Source organism: Rutidosis leptorrhynchoides, chromosome 3, assembly GCF_046630445.1.
Source record: "Rutidosis leptorrhynchoides isolate AG116_Rl617_1_P2 chromosome 3, CSIRO_AGI_Rlap_v1, whole genome shotgun sequence".
In the NCBI taxonomy this organism is placed as follows: Eukaryota; Viridiplantae; Streptophyta; class Magnoliopsida; order Asterales; family Asteraceae; genus Rutidosis; species Rutidosis leptorrhynchoides.
The window spans coordinates 84,546,207-84,568,169 of record NC_092335.1 but is presented as its reverse complement, the minus strand read 5'-3'; the positions used below and the strand labels follow the sequence as shown (position 1 = coordinate 84,568,169).

Sequence of the window (21,963 nt, the reverse complement as noted above, 5' to 3'; positions counted from 1 at the left end):
AGACTTATAATTTGATGTATTTATATATAACCACATACGCTTGACTGGGTACGGTGGGCGGGATATCTATAAATACCAATAATTGTTCATTTACCGGACACGGAACTGGATTAATAGTTAATAGACTTGTTGAAACAGGGGTAGATTACATTCAAGGGTAATTGGTGTAATTGTTAACAAAGTAGTAAAACCTTAGACTACACGCAGTCGATAACCTGGTGTATTCATTAAACAAAGTATTAAGACCTTGTTACAATTCGAATCCCCAATTAGTTGGAATATTTAACTTCAGGAATAAGAATAATTTGATAAAGACTTTCGCACTTTATGATTATGACTGATGGACTATTATGGACAAATCCGTATGGACATATCGAATAATCCAAGACAAAGGACAATTAACCCGTGGGAATAAACTAAAAATCAACACGTCAAACATCATGATTATGGAAGTTTAAATAAGCATAATTCTTTTATTTCATATTTAATTGCACTTTTAATTATCGCACTTTTATTTATTGTCATTTTATTTAATTGCATTTTTAATTATCGTACTCTTTAATTATCGCAATTTTATTTTATCGCACTTTTATTTATCGCAATTTCATTATCGTTATTTACTTTACGCTTTAAATTAAGTTATATTTATTTTTAATATTTTACATTAGCTTTTAACTACGACTAAAGTTTTAAAATCGACAAACCGGTCATTAAACGGTAAAAACCCCCTTTATAATAATAATACTACTTATATATATTTTTGTATTTTTACAATTATAAGTTAAAACTAATATAGCATTAAGCTTGTTTAAAAGATCCTTGTGGAACGAACCGGACTTAATAAAAACTACACTACTGTACGATTAGGTACACTGCCTATAAGTGTTGTAGCAAGGTTTAGGTATATCCATTCTATAAATAAATAAATATCTTGTGTAAAATTGTATCGTATTTAAAGTATTTCGTTGTAAAAAAATAATACTATTTCCTAGTACACCTCGCACACATCAATGTTACACCGTACATTCTTCAATTATTCAATAATCATTAACTATACTCATTACTTTCATAGCGATATACATTCTTTCATAAAAATCAGAACAACTTTTCTATACAAATTGGAATACATATTCTGATTTTACAAATCAGAATCCAAGTAAAGATTTAACAAGTGATATCACTCTTAGATTCCTAAATCTTTCAAAGCTATACTTTGACTTCAAAACTGTGCTTAAACATCACTTTTATTCATAAAACCCAGAAAAATAACTGTATCATTCAAGATTCATGACAATTTCATCTTAAACATCATACGTATCTTGACGATTACCATCGGCGTTCAAACTCTTCAAAATTCTTGAACACACCTCGGATTGATAACCAATGATTCATATATATTAACCTTGAGAATGTTGATGAAGCAACGAAAGCTGTAGAAGGTCTTAAGAGCCAAAAGTTTGATAATAAAGAATGGTATAAGCTCAAAAGAAAATTTGAAACTGAAAAATAGATTGAGCAAACCATGAAGGAGACTGTGGACAAATCACAAGGATTAAACCTATACCCAAAGAATCTAGATGATTATCTGATGGAAATCACAGAAGATCTCTTTACGCATTCTAAATCTCTACAAAAAAATTTCCTCGTTATCCTTCGATTTTAAATATTTTTAGAAATTCTACGATAGCATCGTATCCTTCGTTATAAATATCCTCGATATTTCTGAAGATACCTTCATAATTATTCTTGTCTGAAATCACTTATCTCCTCGTGCTATCTGTATTACATCATAAAGGAAACTGTTTTAGTTTCTATATTCTGTAAATTCAAGTTTAAATTATGAATGATTTCTGGAGAAGTGTTGGGAATTGAAGCATGAGTTAGTATAATATAATGACGTCGGGCCAACGTGATTATATTACAGTAAGTCATGCTAAATTTTTAATGGAACATGATGACTCACAGACCTTACAATCATCATGTGCCATATTACATAACTCTTTCATTCTACTTAACCTCTAATTATATGAAGAAAGTATTTACTTGATATTTCTATCCTTTCCATTAATTCCGGTAATCTGTAAATCAAATCGTGCTATTACCTTTCCGTACTGCTTAGAACCTTAGTTATGTTCATTCGAAACTTCATACCTACGAATTCTGGACCATTACTTGCTTTACTTAAAGTCGAGAAGAGAAAACAAAAGCATGGAGCTCCGAAATATAAGGGAAAATATAAAGTCCGATAACAACACAGAAATTACAAATCGTGTATATCAATACGTATATCAACATAAAGACACGGGAGAATTAAAAACATTATAACCCCAAGGTAATAGTAGAAGAAAATAAATTCCTCCGGTGACAGATGAAAAAGAAGAATGACGGATACGATAACCAGGAAAATATCAAGAATCAGAACTGGATTAAGCATTTTCACAATCTTTGGAAGTATGGATTAAGGAAGAAAGTATAGAAGTGGTGAAGATAATGAAACGGAAGAGGTTAATTTATATTGGAAATATCAGACATAGTTGTAACACCCTAGACAAATCCCACATCGCCCATGGACATGAGTGATCATGGGATTATAAGGTAATACTCACTCTTAAATGACACAACGCGTTTTGGGACCACAGGCAGAGCAGATGTGTGAGTACGCTGCAGTTAAGCATGCTCGGGTGAGAGCACTACCAGGATGGGTGACCTACTGGGAAAGTTCTTCTCGTGTGTGGTCGCCAAGAAAAAGTCGTGCGCCTGCGTGCAAAGCGGATAATATTGTGGTCATGTTAAGCTGGGGTGTTACAGAATGGTATCAGAGCCACTCATGTACTGTTGGGGGTGGTGGGGCAAACCTCATCGAGGACGATGAGTCCCTGAGAGGGGGGGTGAATGTAACACCCTAGGCAAATCCCACATCGCCCACAGACATGAGTGATCATGGGATTATAAGGTAATACTCACGCTTAAATGACACAACGCGTTTTGGGACCACAGGCAGAGCAGATGTGTGAGTACACTGCAGTTAAGTGTGCTCGGGTGAGAGCACTACCAGGATGGGTGACCTCCTGGGAAAGTTCTTCTCGTGTGTGGTCGCCAAGAAAAAGCCGTGCGCTTGCTGGCAAAGCGGACAATATTGTGGTCATGTTAAGCTGGGGTGTTACAATAGTAATCGAAGCAGGTTACGAATTTAATCAAAGAAAATCCTAATTTCCTTTAATTACAGGAGAACCAAATCTTATACAGATTACGAAGATTTTCTTTAAATTCCTTAAAATTCGGAAATCAACCGTGACTACGTCAAAAGTTAAATCTCTATATCAATCTTTTGTGACAGCTTCCCTCGTACGCTTCACATAATCGAATCGTTTTATCTATATTACTCAATAATGACAAAACTCTATTTATCAACTCATATTCGTCATGAAAACATTTTTATTGTCAACCATGACGACCTCTATCAAATTTTGGGACGAAATTTCTTTTAACGGGTAGGTACTGTCATGACCCGGAAAATTTCGACTTATTTTGAACCAAATCTATATATGATTTAATAATTCTGAAACGATAAGCAAAGCCTGTTATCCCGACTATCAAAATTTTTTGAACTATTTCATGAATTCAATTACCCTTTGACTATTCCCGACGATTCACGAACAATTGTTGTAAATAAATATGTAATATATATATATATACATATTATATATTACATAATTAATAACTTGTAATATTAAAATATTTAATTACAAGTAAATTATAGTTGTTATACTCATATTATTATTACCTTCATTATTATTATAAATATTAATATTAACATTAATATCAATATTATTAATATTATTATTTTCAATATATAATATATTGATATGAAATTTGATACGCATCATTTGTTATATTAATATTATTATTACTATCAATATTGATATTATTACTATCATTATTATTATGACTGAGATTATTAAAATTAATATAAGTATTGTTATTGTTATTATAATACAGTTTATTATTATTATCATTAATAATATTATTATCATTTTTATAATTATTATTATCATTATTTTTATTACTTGTATCATTATTCTTATCATTATTTTGATATTATTATTAAAAATATTATTATTATTATTTCTATTATTATTAGTATTTTTATTATTATTAATAATATTAACAGTATTTATTTATTATTATTAATGTATTTATATTATTAACTAGTAATATTGAATATAATTAACTAGATGATTACAAAAGTTGTTAAACATCACAATCCAGCTTTATTTTTTTTTATCTTCATTATCTGGTGCAAATCAATCATACAGACAGATACAAAAGCCGTTAGATATCACATTCGATCAATTATTCAAATCTGTTTGATCAACATCTGCTTTTTATTTTTTTTTTATATTTTACTACTTGCTTTTAATTTTTTAAATCTGATTATGATCAGACTTTATATATTTTTTATTTCCTGTGATATCCAGTCGACACTTTTTGGCTATAAAACAATCGATCTCTATCTGTTATTCTCACAATCATTCAATTCTTCATCCCCATTATCAATTACAACTAATTTTAAACCGATTTTAATTGTTAATTTAATCAAATTTTCTTTTAAAAATCGATAACCTCTGTTCTTGACCAAGAACATCAAAAACTCGAATTCGAATTCAATTTCAAAATGTATAAATGCAGTTCTATTAGAAATCATCCAAACAAACTTTCTGCAAAGTTGCAAATCCCAATTTCTTATATCGAGTCCTAATTGTTTAGTCAAAGTTTTGAATTGAAAAAGTCAACATTTGTTCTTTAATCAAATTCGAGTTATCTGTTATGAGTTAAGTTAAATTTATGATTTCAGAAGTTTCTGTGAATGATTTAAGAGCTATTTCATGTTGTGATTACAATCTAAACAAGTCCCAATTTCAAAATCAAGTTTCTATTTTCAAACGGGCTGCTGTGCTGCTTATTATTTTTTATGTTGATCCAATTAATCATCAACCGGTCGTATATGTTTCAAATGAACTACTTAAACCCAAACAATAAGTTGTTGTTATGTTTTGGTGAGATTTCAGTCGATTAGTTTTAAAAGAAGAAGAAGAACAGTTTAAATAATACCGGTTATATATAAATAGTTTCTGTTTTAATCAGATAAAAAGAAACAGATCAATGGCTAAGGGTGTTTGCGGGTTAGTGATGAAATGTCCCGTTCTTATTGATTAAAAACGTTCCATATTAATTGATTTCGTTGCGAGGTTTTGACATCTATATGAGACGTTTTTCAAAGACTGCATTCATTTTAAAACAAACCATAACCTTTATTTCATCAATAAAGGTTTAAAAAGCTTTACGTAGATTATCAAATAATGATAATCTAAAATATCCTGTTTACACACAACCATTACATAATGGTTTACAATACAAATATGTTACAACAAAATAAGTTTCTTGAATGCAGTTTTTACACAATATCATACAAGCATGGACTCCAAATCTCGTCCTTATTTAAGTATGCGACAGCGGAAGCTCTTAATAAACACCTGAGAATAAACATGCTTAAAACGTCAACAAAAATGTTGGTGAGTTATAGGTTTAACCTATATATATCAAATCATAATAATAGACCACAATATTTCATATTTCAATACACATCCCATACATAGAGATAAAAATCATTCATATGGTGAACACCTGGTAACCGACATTCACAAAATGCATATAAGAATATCCCTATCATTCCGGGATCCTTCTTCGGACATGATATAAATTTTGAAGTACTAAAGCATCCGGTACTTTGGATGGGGCTTGTTGGGGCCGATAGATCTATCTTTAGGATTCGCATCAATTAGGGTGTCTGTTCCCTAATTCTTAGATTACCAGACTTAATAAAAATGGGCATATTCGATTTCGATCATTCAACCATATAATGTAGTTTCGATTACTTGTGTCTATTTCGTAAAACATTTATAAAACCTGCATGTATTCTCATCCCAAAAATATTAGATTTTAAAAGTGGGACTATAACTCACTTTCACAGATTTTTACTTCGTCGGGAAGTAAGACTTGGCCACTGGTTGATTCACGAACCTATAACAATATATACATATATATTAAAGTATGTTCAAAATATATTTACAACACTTTTAATATATTTTGATGTTTTAAGTTTATTAAGTCAGCTGTCCTCGTTAGTAACCTACAACTAGTTGTCCACGGTTAGATGTACAGAAATAAATAGATAAATATTATCTTGAATCAATCCACAACCCAGTGTATACGTATCTCAGTATTGATCACAACTCAAACTATATATATTTTGGAATCAACCTCAACCCTGTATAGCTAACTCCAACATTCACATATAGAGTGTCTATGGTTGTTCCGAAATATATATAGATGTGTCGACATGATAGGTCGAAACATTGTATACGTGTCTATGGTATCTCAAGATTACATAATATACAATACAAGTTGATTAAGTTATGGTTGGAATAGATTTGTTACCAATTTTCACGTAGCTAAAATGAGAAAAATTATCCAATCTTGTTTTACCCATAACTTCTTCATTTTAAATCCGTTTTGAGTGAATCAAATTGCTATGGTTTCATATTGAACTCTATTTTATGAATATAAACAGAAAAAGTATAGGTTTATAGTCGGAAAAATAATTTACAAGTCATTTTTGTAAAGGTAGTCATTTCAGTCGAAAGAACGACGTCTAGATGACCATTTTATAAAACATACTTCCACTTTGAGTTTAACCATAATTTTTGGATATAGTTTCATGGTCATAATAAAAATCATTTTCTCAGAATAACAACTTTTAAATCAAAGTTTATCATAGTTTTTAATTAACTAACCCAAAACAGCCCGCGGTGTTACTACGACGGCGTAAATCCGGTTTTACGGTGTTTTTCGTGTCTCCAGGTTTTAAATCATTAAGTTAGCATATCATATAGATATAGAACATGTGTTTAGTTGATTTTAAAAGTCAAGTTAGAAGGATTAACTTTTGTTTGCGAAGTCGGAAAGTGTTATGTACAGCCGCGAGTTGTTGAGGTAACTCAAGTCGGTAAGCTACTGGTCCGACACGATCAATAATCTTGAATGGTCCAATATACCTTGGATTTAATTTCCCTCGTTTACCAAATCGAACAATGCCTTTCCAAGGTGCAACTTTAAGCATGACCATCTCTCCAATTTCAAATTCTATATCTTTTCTTTTAATGTCAGCGTAGCTCTTTTGTCGACTTTGGGCGGTTTTCAACCGTTGTTGAATTTGGATGATCTTCTCGGTAGTTTCTTGTATAATCTCTGGACTCGTAATCTGTCTATCCCCCACTTCACTCCAACAAATCAGAGACCTGCACTTTCTACCATAAAGTGCTTCAAATAGCGCCATCTCAATGCTTGAATGGTAGCCGTTGTTGTAGGAAAATTCTGCTAATGGTAGATGTCGATCCCAACTGTTTCCGAAATCAATAACACATGCTCGTAGCATGTCTTCAAGCGTTTGTATCGTCCTTTCACTCTGCCCATCAGTTTGTGGATGATAGGCAGTACTCATGTCTAGACGAGTTCCTAATGCTTGCTGTAATGTCTGCCAGAATCTTGAAATAAATCTACCATCCCTATCAGAGATAATAGAGATTGGTATTCCATGTCTGGAGATGACTTCCTTCAAATACAGTCGTGCTAACTTCTCCATCTTGTCATCTTCTCTTATTGGCAGGAAGTGTGCTGATTTGGTGAGACGATCAACTATTACCCAAATAGTATCAAAACCACTTGCAGTCCTTGGCAATTTAGTGATGAAATCCATGGTAATGTTTTCCCATTTCCATTCCGGGATTTCGGGTTGTTGAAGTAGACCTGATGGTTTCTGATGCTCAGCTTTGACCTTAGAACACGTCAAACATTCTCCTACGTATTTAGCAACATCGGCTTTCATACCCGGCCACCAAAAATGTTTTTTGAGATCCTTGTACATCTTCCCCGTTCCAGGATGTATTGAGTATCTGGTTTTATGAGCTTCTCTAAGTACCATTTCTCTCATATCTCCAAATTTTGGTACCCAAATCCTTTCAGCCCTATACTGGGTTCCGTCTTCCCGAATATTAAGATGCTTCTCTGATCCTTTGGGTATTTCATCCTTTAAATTTCCCTCTTTTAAAACTCCTTGTTGTGCCTCTTTTATTTGAGTAGTAAGGTTATTATGAATCATTATATTTATAGATTTTACTCGAATGGGTTCTCTGTCCTTCCTGCTCAAGGCATCGGCTACCACATTTGCCTTCCCCGGGTGGTAACGAATCTCAAAGTCGTAATCATTCAATAATTCAATCCACCTACGCTGCCTCATATTCAGTTGTTTCTGATTAAATATGTATTGAAGACTTTTGTGGTCGGTATATATAATACTTTTGACCCCATATAAGTAGTGCCTCCAAATCTTTAATGCAAAAACAACCGCGCCTAATTCCAAATCATGCGTCGTATAATTTTGTTCGTGAATCTTCAATTGTCTAGACGCATAAGCAATCACCTTCGTTCGTTGCATTAATACACAACCGAGACCTTGCTTTGATGCGTCACAATAAATCACAAAATTATCATTCCCTTCAGGCAATGACAATATAGGTGCCGTAGTTAGCTTTTTCTTCAATAACTGAAACGCTTTCTCTTGTTCATCATTCCATTCAAATTTCTTCCCTTTATGCGTTAATGCAGTCAAGGGTTTTGCTATTCTGGAAAAGTCTTGGATGAACCTTCTGTAGTACCCAGCTAGTCCTAAAAACTGGCGTATGTGTTTCGGAGTTTTCGGGGTTTCCCACTTTTCAACAGTTTCTATCTTTGCCGGATCCACCTTAATACCTTCTTTGTTCACTATGTGACCGAGGAATTGAACTTCTTCCAACCAAAATGCACACTTTGAAAACTTAGCGTACAATTCTTCCGTCCTCAATACTTCTAACACCTTTCTCAAATGTTCACCGTGTTCTTGGTCATTCTTTGAGTAAATAAGTATGTCATCAATGAAAACAATGACAAACTTGTCAAGGTATGGTCCACACACTCGGTTCATAAGGTCCATGAACACAGCTGGTGCATTAGTTAAACCAAACGGCATGACCATAAACTCGTAATGACCGTAACGTGTTCTGAAAGCAGTCTTTGGAATATCATCTTCTTTCACCCGCATTTGATGATACCCGGAACGTAAGTCAATCTTTGAATAAACAGACGAGCCTTGTAGTTGATCAAATAAGTCGTCGATTCTCGGTAGTGGGTAGCGGTTCTTGATGGTAAGTTTGTTCAACTCTCGGTAGTCGATACACAACCTGAATGTACCATCTTTCTTCTTGACAAACAAAACAGGAGCTCCCCACGGTGATGTGCTTGGTCGAATGAAACCACGCTCTAAAAGTTCTTGTAATTGGCTTTGCAGTTCTTTCATCTCGCTGGGTGCGAGTCTGTAAGGAGCACGAGCTATTGGTGCAGCTCCTGGTACAAGATCTATTTGAAATTCAACGGATCGATGTGGGGGTAATCCCGGTAATTCTTTCGGAAATACATCGGGAAATTCTTTTGCAATAGGAACATCATTGATGCTCTTTTCTTCAGTTTGTACTTTCTCGACGTGTGCTAGAACAGCATAGCAACCTTTTCTTATTAGTTTTTGTGCCTTCAAATTACTAATAAGATGTAGCTTCGTGTTGCCCTTTTCTCCGTACACCATTAAGGGTTTTCCTTTTTCTCGTATAATGCGAATTGCATTTTTGTAACAAACGATCTCTGCTTTCACTTCTTTCAACCAGTCCATACCGATTATCACATCAAAACTCCCTAACTCTACTGGTATCAAATCAATCTTAAATGTTTCGCTAACCAGTTTAATTTCTCGATTCCGACATATATTATCTGCTGAAATTAATTTACCATTTGCTAATTCGAGTAAAAATTTACTATCCAAAGGTGTCAATGGACAACTTAATTTAGCACAAAAATCTCTACTCATATAGCTTCTATCCGCACCCGAATCAAATAAAACGTAAGCAGATTTATTGTCAATAAGAAACGTACCCGTAACAAGCTCTGGGTCTTCCTGTGCCTCTGCCGCATTAATATTGAAAACTCTTCCGCAGCCTTGTCCATTCGTGTTCTCCTGGTTCGGGCAATTTCTAATAATGTGGCCCAATTTTCCACATTTATAACAAACTACATTGGCATAACTTGCTCCGACACTACTTGCTCCGCCATTACTCGTTCCGACACCATTTGTTCCTTTCGTTCTATTAACCCCTGGTCCGTAGACCTCACACTTCGCCGCGCTATGACCATTTCTTTTACACTTGTTGCAAAATTTGGTGCAGAACCCCGAGTGATACTTTTCACACCTTTGGCATAGCTGCTTCTGATTGTTGTTGTTATTGCGGTTATTATTGTTGTTGGGATGATTGTTGTAGTTGCTGTTGTTGTTGTTGTTGTTGTTAGGCCGTTTGTTGTAGTTGCGATTGATGTTGCGATTGTTGGGATAATTGTTGTGATTATTGTTGTAATTGCTGTTGTTGTTGTATTGGTGATTATTATCACCGTTTTCCTCCCACTTTCTTTTGACTTGCTTCACATTGGCCTCTTCAGCAGTCTGTTCTTTAATACTTTCTTCAATCTGGTTCACTAGTTTGTGAGCCATTCTACATGCCTGTTGTATGGAGGCGGGCTCGTGTGAACTTATATCTTCTTGGATTCTTTCCGGTAATCCTTTCACAAACGCGTCGATCTTCTCTTCCTCATCTTCGAATGCTCCCGGACACAATAGGCACAATTCTGTGAATCGTCTTTCGTACGTGGTAATATCAACTCCTTGGGTTCGTAACCCTCTAAGTTCTGTATTGAGCTTATTGACCTCGGTTCTGGGACGGTATTTCTCGTTCATCAAGTGCTTGAATGCTGCCCACGGTAGTGCGTACGCATCGTCTTGTCCCACTTGCTCTAGATAGGTATTCCACCATGTTAACGCAGAACCTGTGAAGGTATGCGTAGCGTACTTCACTTTGTCCTCTTCAGTACACTTACTTATGGCAAACACCGATTCGACCTTCTCGGTCCACCGTTTCAATCCGATCGGTCCTTCGGTTCCATCAAATTCCAAAGGTTTGCAGGCAGTGAATTCTTTGTAGGTGCATCCTACACGATTTCCTGTACTGCTAGATCCAAGGTTATTGTTGGTATGTAGCGCAGCCTGTACTGCGGCTATGTTTGAAGCTAGAAAAGTACGGAATTCCTCTTCATTCGTATTCACGGTGTGTCGAGTAGTCGGTGCCATTTCCTTCAAAATAGTCAAATGGAACAAGTTAATCATACAGAATATTAAGAGTAGTTAATAGTATTTCGTAGCATAATATGAGCTCATTTATAAAAGATTTTTCTTCATATTAGCGTTTTATAAGTTTAAATTCGGGTAGTACTTACCCGTTAAGTTCATACTTAGTAGCTAATATACAATTCAACTACTACAATTCTATATGAAAAACTGATTATAACAATATTTCGCGTTCAAACTTTTACACAATATTTTACAAACTTACAATACCGCTTATTTTACATATAGCATGAAATATAGCACACAATAAATTTGATACAAGATGGTTGTGAAGATAATTCTAGCTAGTACACAAGTCGTTCAGCAAAGGCAATAAAGACACGTAATTCATACGTCCAGAAACAAGTCATGCATTCTGGTTTTACTAGGATTACTTCTCATCCTTGGTCTTGTGAAACATAACCGTTATGGCCGTTGATAAGACATCGTGTTGTAACGTCGTCAAAGGGACGAGGGTTACGTAATGTCCAACAGTCCCGTAACAATCTAAAAACCTCATTTCTTACCCCAATTACCGACTCCGTCACTTGTGGGAACGTTTTGTTTAATAGTTGTAGCCCGATGTTCTTGTTCTCACTTTGGTGAGAAGCGAACATTACTAATCCGTAAGCATAACATGCTTCTTTATGTTGCATGTTAGCCGCTTTTTCTAAATCACGAAGTCCAATATTCGGATATATTGAGTCAAAATAATTTCTTAACCCATTGCGTAAAATAGCATTTGGGTTCCCCGCAATATATGCGTCAAAGTAAACACATGGTAACTTATGGATTTCCCAATGTGATATCCCCCATCTTTCGAACGAAAGCCTTTTATAAACCAAGGCATTCTTGGAACGTTCTTCGAACGTCTTACAAACTGATCTCGCCTTAAATAGTTGTGCCGAAGAATTCTGACCGACTCTAGACAAGATTTCATCAATCATGTCTCCGGGTAGGTCTCTTAAAATATTGGGTTGTCTATCCATTTTGTGTTTTTATACTGTAAAATAGACAAGAGTTAGATTCATAAAAAAAAATACTTATTAATACAAGCAATTTTTTACATATATCATAAAGCATAAGCACACTATATTACATATATTACACCACACGAATACAACTATCTTATTCCGACTCGCTTGTTTCTTCTTCTTCGGTTTTGGTTCGTTTTGCCAAGTTTCTAGGGATATATGATGTTCCCCTAATACGAGCCGTCGTTTTCCACATTGGTTTAGAAAAACCTGGTGGTTTAGAGGTTCCCGGGTCATTGTTACAACTTAAAGACTTCGGGGGTTGACGATACATATAAAGTTCATCGGGGTTGGAATTAGATTTCTCTATTTTTATTCCCTTTCCCTTATTATTTTCTTTTGCCTTTTTAAATTTAGTTGGAGTAATTTCTATAACATCATCGGAATTCTCGTCGGAATCCGATTCATCGGAGAATTGGTAATCCTCCCAATATTTTGCTTCATTGGCGGAAACACCATTGACCATAATTAACCTTGGTCGGTTGGTTGAGGATTTTCTTTTACTTAACCTTTTTATTATTTCCCCCACCGGTTCTATTTCTTCATCCGGTTCCGATTCTTCTTCCGGTTCCGATTCTTCTTCCGGTTCCGACTCTTCTTCCGGTTCCTCTTCGGGAACTTGTGAATCAGTCCACGAATCATTCCAATTTACATTTGACTCTTCATTATTATTAGGTGAGTCAATGGGACTTGTTCTAAAGGTAGACATCTATCACATAATATCAAACGCGTTAAGAGATTAACATATCACATAATATTCACATGTTAAAAATATATAGTTTCCAACAAAATTTGTTAAGCAATCATTTTTCAAGTAAACACGGTCGAAGTCCAGACTCACTAATGCATCCTAACAAACTCGATAAGACACACTAATGCAAAATTCTGGTTCTCTAAGACCAACGCTCGGATACCAACTGAAATGTCCCGTTCTTATTGATTAAAAACGTTCCATATTAATTGATTTCGTTGCGAGGTTTTGACCTCTATATGAGACGTTTTTCAAAGACTGCATTCATTTTAAAACAAACCATAACCTTTATTTCATCAATAAATGTTTAAAAAGCTTTACGTAGATTATCAAATAATGATAATCTAAAATATCCTGTTTACACACGACCATTACATAATGGTTTACAATACAAATATGTTACAACAAAATAAGTTTCTTGAATGCAGTTTTTACACAATATCATACAAGCATGGACTCCAAATCTCGTCCTTATTTAAGTATGCAATAGCGGAAGCTCTTAATAAACACCTGAGAATAAACATGCTTAAAACGTCAACAAAAATATTGGTGAGTTATAGGTTTAACCTATATATATCAAATCATAATAATAGACCACAAGATTTCATATTTCAATACACATCCCATACATAGAGATAAAAATCATTCATATGGTGAACACCTGGTAACCGACATTCACAAAATGCATATAAGAATATCCCCATCATTCCGGGATCCTCCTTCGGACATGATATAAATTTCGAAGTACTAAAGCATCCGGTACTTTGGATGGGGCTTGTTGGGCCCGATAGATCTATCTTTAGGATTCGCGTCAATTAGGGTGTCTGTTCCCTAATTCTTAGATTACCAGACTTAATAAAAGGGGCATATTCGATTTCGATCATTCAACCATATAATGTAGTTTCGATTACTTGTGTCTATTTCGTAAAACATTTATAAAACCTGCATGTATTCTCATCCCAAAAATATTAGATTTTAAAAGTCGGACTATAACTCACTTTCACAGATTTTTACTTCGTCGGGAAGTAAGACTTGACCACTGGTTGATTCACGAACCTATAACAATATATACATATATATTAAAGTATGTTCAAAATATATTTACAACACTTTTAATATATTTTGATGTTTTAAGTTTATTAAGTCAGCTGTCCTCGTTAGTAACCTACAACTAGTTGTCCACAGTTAGATGTACAGAAATAAATCGATAAATATTATCTTGAATCAATCACAGTTAAATTTAGTCATGTCCTATACATCTTAAAAGAATAACTATATATTCAAAAAATATATGAGGTCCTACACTTAAATTTAGTGGTGTTCTATACAATATAAATGGTATTTTCTACAAAATATTTAAACTAGCGGTGTCCCGTGACCGCACGGGTCAATACACAGAGTCGCCACTGAAGGGAGGAAGTGGAGAGAGAAAGCTGATTGGCGCTGATGTGACAGTGAGTAAGGATGTCATGGTTAGGACAAGTGGTGTGACGGAAGGATTATTGGAGCTAATCGGTTTATTGTGTCCCACATCGAAAAGTGAAAGAAACAAATGTGCATATATAAGTTTATGGGAACCTCACTTTATCATCAATTGGTTTTAGAGTAATGTGGAACTCATGAGCTTATATGTTGTACATTTGGTGGATATTGTAGACGATCTAAGGATCTTAGAACAAACGTAGACACAAGATTAGAGGCGGAAAACACTAATCTAGGGCGAGACGAATACGAATACGCTTCAGGATCAAAGAAAACCAACTAATTGTTGATTATATCGACGCCTTAGGGATTGTATTCAGTTAGGGTATTGCTAGGGACGATAACATGAGTGAATGAGTCGGCTAGGAGGTGTAGGGTTCGTAAACTAACAATGAAACCCGACATCTCTATTTATATATACCTGCAGCGACCCTCGATCGATGGTCTTTGACCATCGGCCGATGGTCTACGTCCCTCGACCGATGGTGCCTTCCATCGGTCGATGGTCTGAGTTGCCAACCGAACAACTCGAAACCATCCTACGACATTGGTTAAACACAGTAAACGATAATAAATAGTAACCAATATTCATACATGATTGAAACATAACAAGTATCATAATAGAACGATTACACTTTATAGAATTGGGGATTACATGCACCAACAAATATGAAAACGATCTTGTGGTGTATACTCCCTCTGTCCCATCTTAAGTGCCACTGTTGATTTTCAAAATATTTCTTTTTCAAATTTGACCGTAAATATTTTTATTTGTGTTATATAATATTTGATTAAAATTATGTGATGAATAATATCAATATCAACTATTAAATCATTAATATAAGATATATATATATATATATATATATATATATATATATATATATATATATATATATATATATATATATATATATATATATATATGCATATGATAATTTGTCCAAGAGTTCATTTATATTCTTCCACAAGTATGCATTGCAAAAACACTTAACTTTTTATCAAATAATTTGTAGCTACTTCTTTCTTTATACGGAGTATTAATTAATATGGATAATCATGCACCAAAACGAGTGGTGGTTTGTGGTGGAGGAATCATCGGAGTTTGTACGGCTTACTACTTAGCCAAGAAAGGAGCCCAAGTAACACTCATTGAACAATCATCCATAGCCGGGGCTGCATCAGGCAAGGCAGGCGCCTTCCTCGCACTTGACATGTGTGATGGTGGCCCACTCTCATCCTTGGCTCGAGCCAGTTTCGATCTCCATCGTTCGCTAGCTGAAGAACTCAATGGAGCGGTTACCTACGGCTACCTTCGTCCGCTTACCACCATCAAAATTTCAGTCGATGAATCGGAACAGCCATCCAAAAGTCCTATTCTTCCTTCGTGGGTAGATGGTCAAGTTAAAACCGGTGAAATTATTGGTACGTTTATTAGCAGGTTACATTAATTAAAAAATTTACATAGCATTATAAAAATATGAGCACTATGTGACGAATAAATAAAACTGATCACTGATTCACCGGTGACACAACATGTGAAATCGATAATGTGTCCACACAAAATCTGATACATTTTTTTTATATTATTAAAACCCGATAAATTAAGGATTTCGATGGTTTTTAGGTGATTTCTTTTTTTTTTCACAATAATTCATATTACTCTGTACGTTATAAAATACTGTAATTCTTTTTGTGTCTAGTATGCAATTTTAGTTGAAGTACATAAATTCGTCATTAAAGTAAGAAATGTGACTTTTGTCTTTTACATTATGAATAGACTAAGAAAAATGTAAGGATAAAATGTAAAATTGATTGTTCATTTTTAGAAGTTGACATTTTCTTTAACTTTAGGTACTAATGAGACCACGGCTCAAGTTCACCCGCAATTATTCACACGTGTGTTGTTAGCCAAGGCGGTGGACGAGTATGGAGTGGAGGTTGTGATCGCGAAAGTGGAGAATATGGCGGAGGTGGAAAACGGAGTGGTGGTGATGGTTGATGGTGGTGATAATGTGTATGGTGATGCGGTAGTTTTGGCTCTTGGTCCGTGGACTAATAAGTGTCCCAACTATCATCTAAATTTAGGGTGTATGGAAAGAAGGTGCACTGCGTGGTACTAGAACCAAAAGATAGAGATGTAATTACACCTCATGCCATGTTTGGTACTTACTCTCCGGGCCCAGGAATAGGCCCAATAGACCCGGATTTTTTCCCACGTCCACCAAGTAACTGCCATAACCACCTTCTTCTTCTTTATTTGTGTTTTTAGTTAGATGGTTTATGGTTTATTCAGCTTTGAGATTTTTCGATGTAAACTTGATAATTGAAAATCGAACCGAACCGAACTGAACTAAAATTGAATTCAGATTTTAAAAATTAAATTTGAGTTGGATTTGGTTCAAAGAAAAAAATGATTTTTCATTGATTTCGTATAAAGTACAGGACCATTATTATAATTTACTTGTTATTTATATATATTCGATTTGGTTAAAGGTCATTTACAATTGATTGATACAAATTAAATATATATATATATAATCACTTGTTATTTATTATAATTTACAATTGATTGGTTGAAGTTTTTTTTACAATTGATTGAAACAATTTATATATTCGATTTGGTTAAAGGTCATTTACAATTGATGATACAGATCAAATGTATATATGTGGACCACCTATTGAAGTCGAGGTCCCTGATAGGCCCGAGTTAGTTTTGCCTGAACATGACGCGATACAAGTGCTTAAAAAAGTAGCAGGTATCGTTTCGACTCATCTTGCTGAGGATAGTGCGAAAGTGATTAATGAGGAAGCTGCTATAGTGCCTTTCACCGATGATGAGCTACCGATCATGGGTGAAGTTCCTGGGATGAAACGATGCTATGTGGCTAGTGGACACGGTTATTGGGGCATTCTGATTGGTCCAGCTAGCGGTGTTGCCATGGCAGAGCTTGTGCTGGTTGGACATGCTAGCATTGTTGATCTTAATTGTTTCAGTCCTACCAGATTTGCTTTAAATACTAATTGAGTACAAGTCAGTTATTGCTCACCCATACCCTGCATTGTGTCATTTTAATAATAAATGAGTACATGCATTATTGCTCACATTGTAATGCTGTCTGCAAAAGTTTATCATGAAATAATATATTTCACTTTCACATTATCATTGTATTGCAAGATAGATTTCTAAATTCAATAGCGTAAGTTTTTTAATTTTGTAGATTTTTAGGTCACTATTTTTTTAGTAATTGATCAGAAGGTGATTTATTTATTTATTTAAATATTACTACTGTAGCTTTAAAATGACACTTGGACCTTCATAGACGGATGGAAAACTAGAAACTGTAAATTAGCTGTCAAGCGAGATTGTCACAGTAAGGCAGTAAAAGTCTTTAAACATCACCAAATAGTAAAATAAAGAAAGAAGATGCATATAGCATATAGCAACAAAATCTCACATTGTGCGTCTACCAAATTGGCTATACCAGTAAAAACACTAACTTACTACTGGTAACAAATACAAAGCAAGAGGAATGATTTGATTATGATCTGTGTATTTGTATCTTTCAATGTAAGCTTAAAGATCTGCTCTTCCTGGAAACCTTGGAAAAGGGATAACATCCCTAATATTATCAATCCCTGTTGCAAAAAGAATCATCCTTTCGAATCCAAGACCAAACCCACTATGCTTTACAGTGCCATAGCGACGCAGGTCCAGGTACCACTCGTATGGCTCAAGCGGCAATCCCATTTCAAGAATCCTGCATAGCCAATAAATACCATTATGTTTCAAGTGCATGTGGCATATCAATGGGTCAAACTGGATGCATAATATGTCAAAACGGGTTTGGGTTGAATCGTTAATTCTTTAAAAAGTGATAGTTAAGGCTGTGTTAATTCCCCAACAACTCTAATAATTTTTTAATGATTATTCATGATGTCAAAAACAGTACTATTTGCTATTACATAACATTTAAAATTAAAATCAATGATTAATACAATTTAGAATTTGGTCTTGATACTATATAGACTTCATCTTCGAGCAACTTCAACACACTTGGCTCGTAACTATATAAAATAATTCTCTGACATGACCCTTTTGAGATAAAAACACAACCCATATGAAGCTATTTATAATTAATTAAGTTTCATTACCACCTTATATAGTTTAAAGAACCAATTTACAGTGAGCCAGTTCTGTTACCTTTCTTTGATGACCTCATAATTCTCTTCTCGCTGACTTCCACCTATCAGTTCACCCACCTATAAGAAAAAAACACTGACAATCAGTGTTCCATACATATAGCATTGTTCATATACATACTGATGTGCACATTTCTTTAAAAACACAAATGGTTTGTAAAAAGCAATCGGGGATAAAATAAGGATGAAAACTGTACCTTTGGCACAAGAACATCCATAGCAGCCACTGTTTTCTTGTCTGGGTTGAGTTTCATGTAAAATGCTTTGATCCCTTTAGGATAGTTGTATACAATCACAGGAGACTCAAATTTCGTCTCTGTCAAATATCTACACAATGCAAGTAGGGAAACTAATAAATTTCATGACATAAAATGGCAAATGTACACATACGTTGCCAAAGTTAACTAAAAATAGTACAGTACTTTTCATGTTCAGATGCCAAATCAATTCCCCATTCTACTTTATTTTCAAACTTGTGGCCTTTAGCAACAACTTCCTCGAGTATGGTTATTGCTTCTGTGTATGAAAGGCGTACAAAGTTGGTTGAAGCAACCATTTGAAGCCGCTTAATAGCATTTTTATCAAACTTTTGAACCATGAACTCCATATCATCTAGACAGTTGTCAAGTAACCATTGGCACATAAACCTAACATACGCCTCAGCACACTTCATGTCATCCTGCAAAAGTGCATCAATTTGTATTTCACAAAATCAAGATAAAAACATGACAAATTTATATGAAAGCCCTTGAGGAACTTAAAATAACAATTACTAATATTATTAGAGAAACATCTCAATAAAGTGAAACCTTCACCAAGAATTCATGCCTAATTACTCTCATTCATTTATATCATATCAGTTTCTTCAAGCTACATAAAAGGCATTACATAAGTACGATACCTCAATATCAGCAAACGCTATTTCAGGCTCAACCATCCAGAATTCAGCAAGATGACGTGACGTATGAGAATTTTCGGCTCGAAAAGTTGGCCCAAAAGTGTAAACACTACTAAGAGCACAAGCAAACGTCTCAACTTGAAGTTGACCCGAAACAGTTAAAAACGCCTGACGTGCAAAGAAATCTTGACTATAATCAACCTTCCCATCCTTCTTTGGGATACCAGGTTTCATACTAAATCTCTCTACAACCTTTGCAAGATTCTCTTTAGCTTTAGTAAGTTCCACAACTGCAGCTGTTATTGCAGGTTTACCCGCTTTATCAGCCTTCAACTTTGCAACTATCTCACCCTTTTCCTTCACTACATTCTTAGCCAAATCCACATCTTCTTGTGATGGAGGAGGATTCTTAAGCAATTCCTTTTCGTTTTTCTCAGCTTCGTTTATTAGTGTCGTCACCTGAAACATCTCTCCAGCACCTTCACAATCACTAGTTGTAATAATTGGAGTATGCACATATAGAAACCCATGCTTTTGGAAAAACGTGTGAGTCGCATATGCCAATGCATTACGTATGCGAGCAATTGCAGAAATCTGCAATTATAACAGACCAATTATAATTATACACGCAAGTATAACATTGAGTCCAAGTTTAAAAAAACGGAAACACGCCTCGAGGCGTTTCCCTTTTGTGAGGTGAGGCGTACATTCGAGGCGGAGTTAAAAAATACATAAAGGTCTTTGAGGTGTACGAGGCGTACCGCTTCAGCAAAAAAAGGCCATCGAGGCGTACCGCCTCAGCAAGGAAACGATCCGCCTCGGCATATGAGGCGTACGATTTTTAAAGGCCATTGAGGCGGCGTACGTTTCAAAACGGGATTTTCCAAAAACGTTCGCACCTCGAGGCGTACGCCTCGGTCGTTTTTTAAAACGATGCATTGAGTTGTAGCTCACCTAGTAGTGGCATGCCTTGCTAAGAGGTCGGGACTCCGCTAGGCTGCAACATTGCACTCAATGTTATCCCTAACCTTCAATGTTATCCCTAACCTGAAGTATCCATCCACCCAGGTCGCCTTTCGCTTAGTGCGGGGCAGGCGGGGAGGAGTGTTTTACCGGCCATGCCCTCGGATTGGTCCGCGTTTCCTCCCGGGCACTAGTTGGGTCGGGTTATGCAACGACGAAAGATGTACGCGCGTGCGTTTAGTCCCCGATGTCCAAAAAAATTTATATACACAAGTATATAATTATATATCTTAACAACTGGATATGATCCTGAATCCAAAAGCCTACTCTGTATAAAATAACATGATTCACTGATAGAGATATTGGCATAATTTATATAAATAAGTGTTGTAATCACTAAGACTTAAAAACTTACAGTGTTAGTTCTAGGGCGAAGATGAACATAATCCCTAAGGAATTCAAGTGTCAATTGAGTTTTCGGTAACGGATACTTAGCCGGATCCGCAGGACCAACATCTAGAACCTTCGAAACCCTAAGTTCAATAGACTGTTTCCCCTGTTTATCTTCAGGAGGCATTTGAAGCACACCTTCCACGTGCAAGCACGTGCCAGTTGGAGTGAACTGACTTAACGGAGCTACATCGGAGTAAATAATCAATTGCAAATTCGCCGGACATGATCCGTCGTTAAGTTCAAGGAAAGCGAAGGTGCCTTTGCCTTGTTCTCGCCCTTTTTTCACCCAACCGCCGACCCTTAAGGATTTTCCGGCGAGGCCGGCGCCGCCATCCGGACGGGATAGAATTGATCGGATTAAAACACGTTGTGAGAATTCAGCTTCTTCGACGGTATCGGAGATTGTTAACTTGTTGAACTGTGGCAGGCCGTCTTCGGCCATTGTGATGGTGCGATATTCTAAAGTGAATCGCCTGCTGATTTGTTTTTAAAGAACCCTAATTTGACTTGCTGCCCACTCAAATTTCAATTTTACGTATTGGTCCCTCAAACTATTTATAAATGCTCATTGTTATGAGAAAGTTTATATACAATCGGCACTTCTTTTAGATGAGCTGGACAATTTGAACTCAAATCATTAAAAGTTGATTTGAGTTGAATTTAAAAGAGCTCGATATCAAGCATAAACATATTTTAAAGATGGTTTAGTAATGATCTCAAATTCGAGCTTCTTATATCGAGCTTAAACATAACTATCATGCTACTTCGAATACTCGAGTAATATATATAGTAATAGTACTTCAAATACTCCAATAAATAAATA

The 21,963-nt window shown here is 35.2% G+C and overlaps 1 protein-coding gene and 1 pseudogene across 1 annotated transcript; one reads left to right on the top strand and one right to left on the bottom strand.

Moving 5' to 3' along the window:
• The first annotated feature begins 15,672 nt into the window (after window positions 1-15,672).
• LOC139900152 (D-amino-acid oxidase-like) lies at window positions 15,673-17,735 on the top strand (annotated as a pseudogene).
• Window positions 17,736-18,033: 298 nt separating this feature from the next.
• Window positions 18,034-21,603, bottom strand: LOC139896433 (asparagine--tRNA ligase, cytoplasmic 1-like). The gene is made up of 6 exons (XM_071879077.1): window positions 21,103-21,603; window positions 19,728-20,318; window positions 19,249-19,505; window positions 19,024-19,153; window positions 18,828-18,886; window positions 18,034-18,384 (listed from the first exon to the last, which is right to left on the bottom strand). Exons 1-6 carry the CDS (start codon window positions 21,580-21,582, stop codon window positions 18,201-18,203), a joined length of 1,701 nt encoding a protein of 566 aa, XP_071735178.1. The 5' UTR covers window positions 21,583-21,603; the 3' UTR covers window positions 18,034-18,200.
• Window positions 21,604-21,963: the final 360 nt, after the last annotated feature.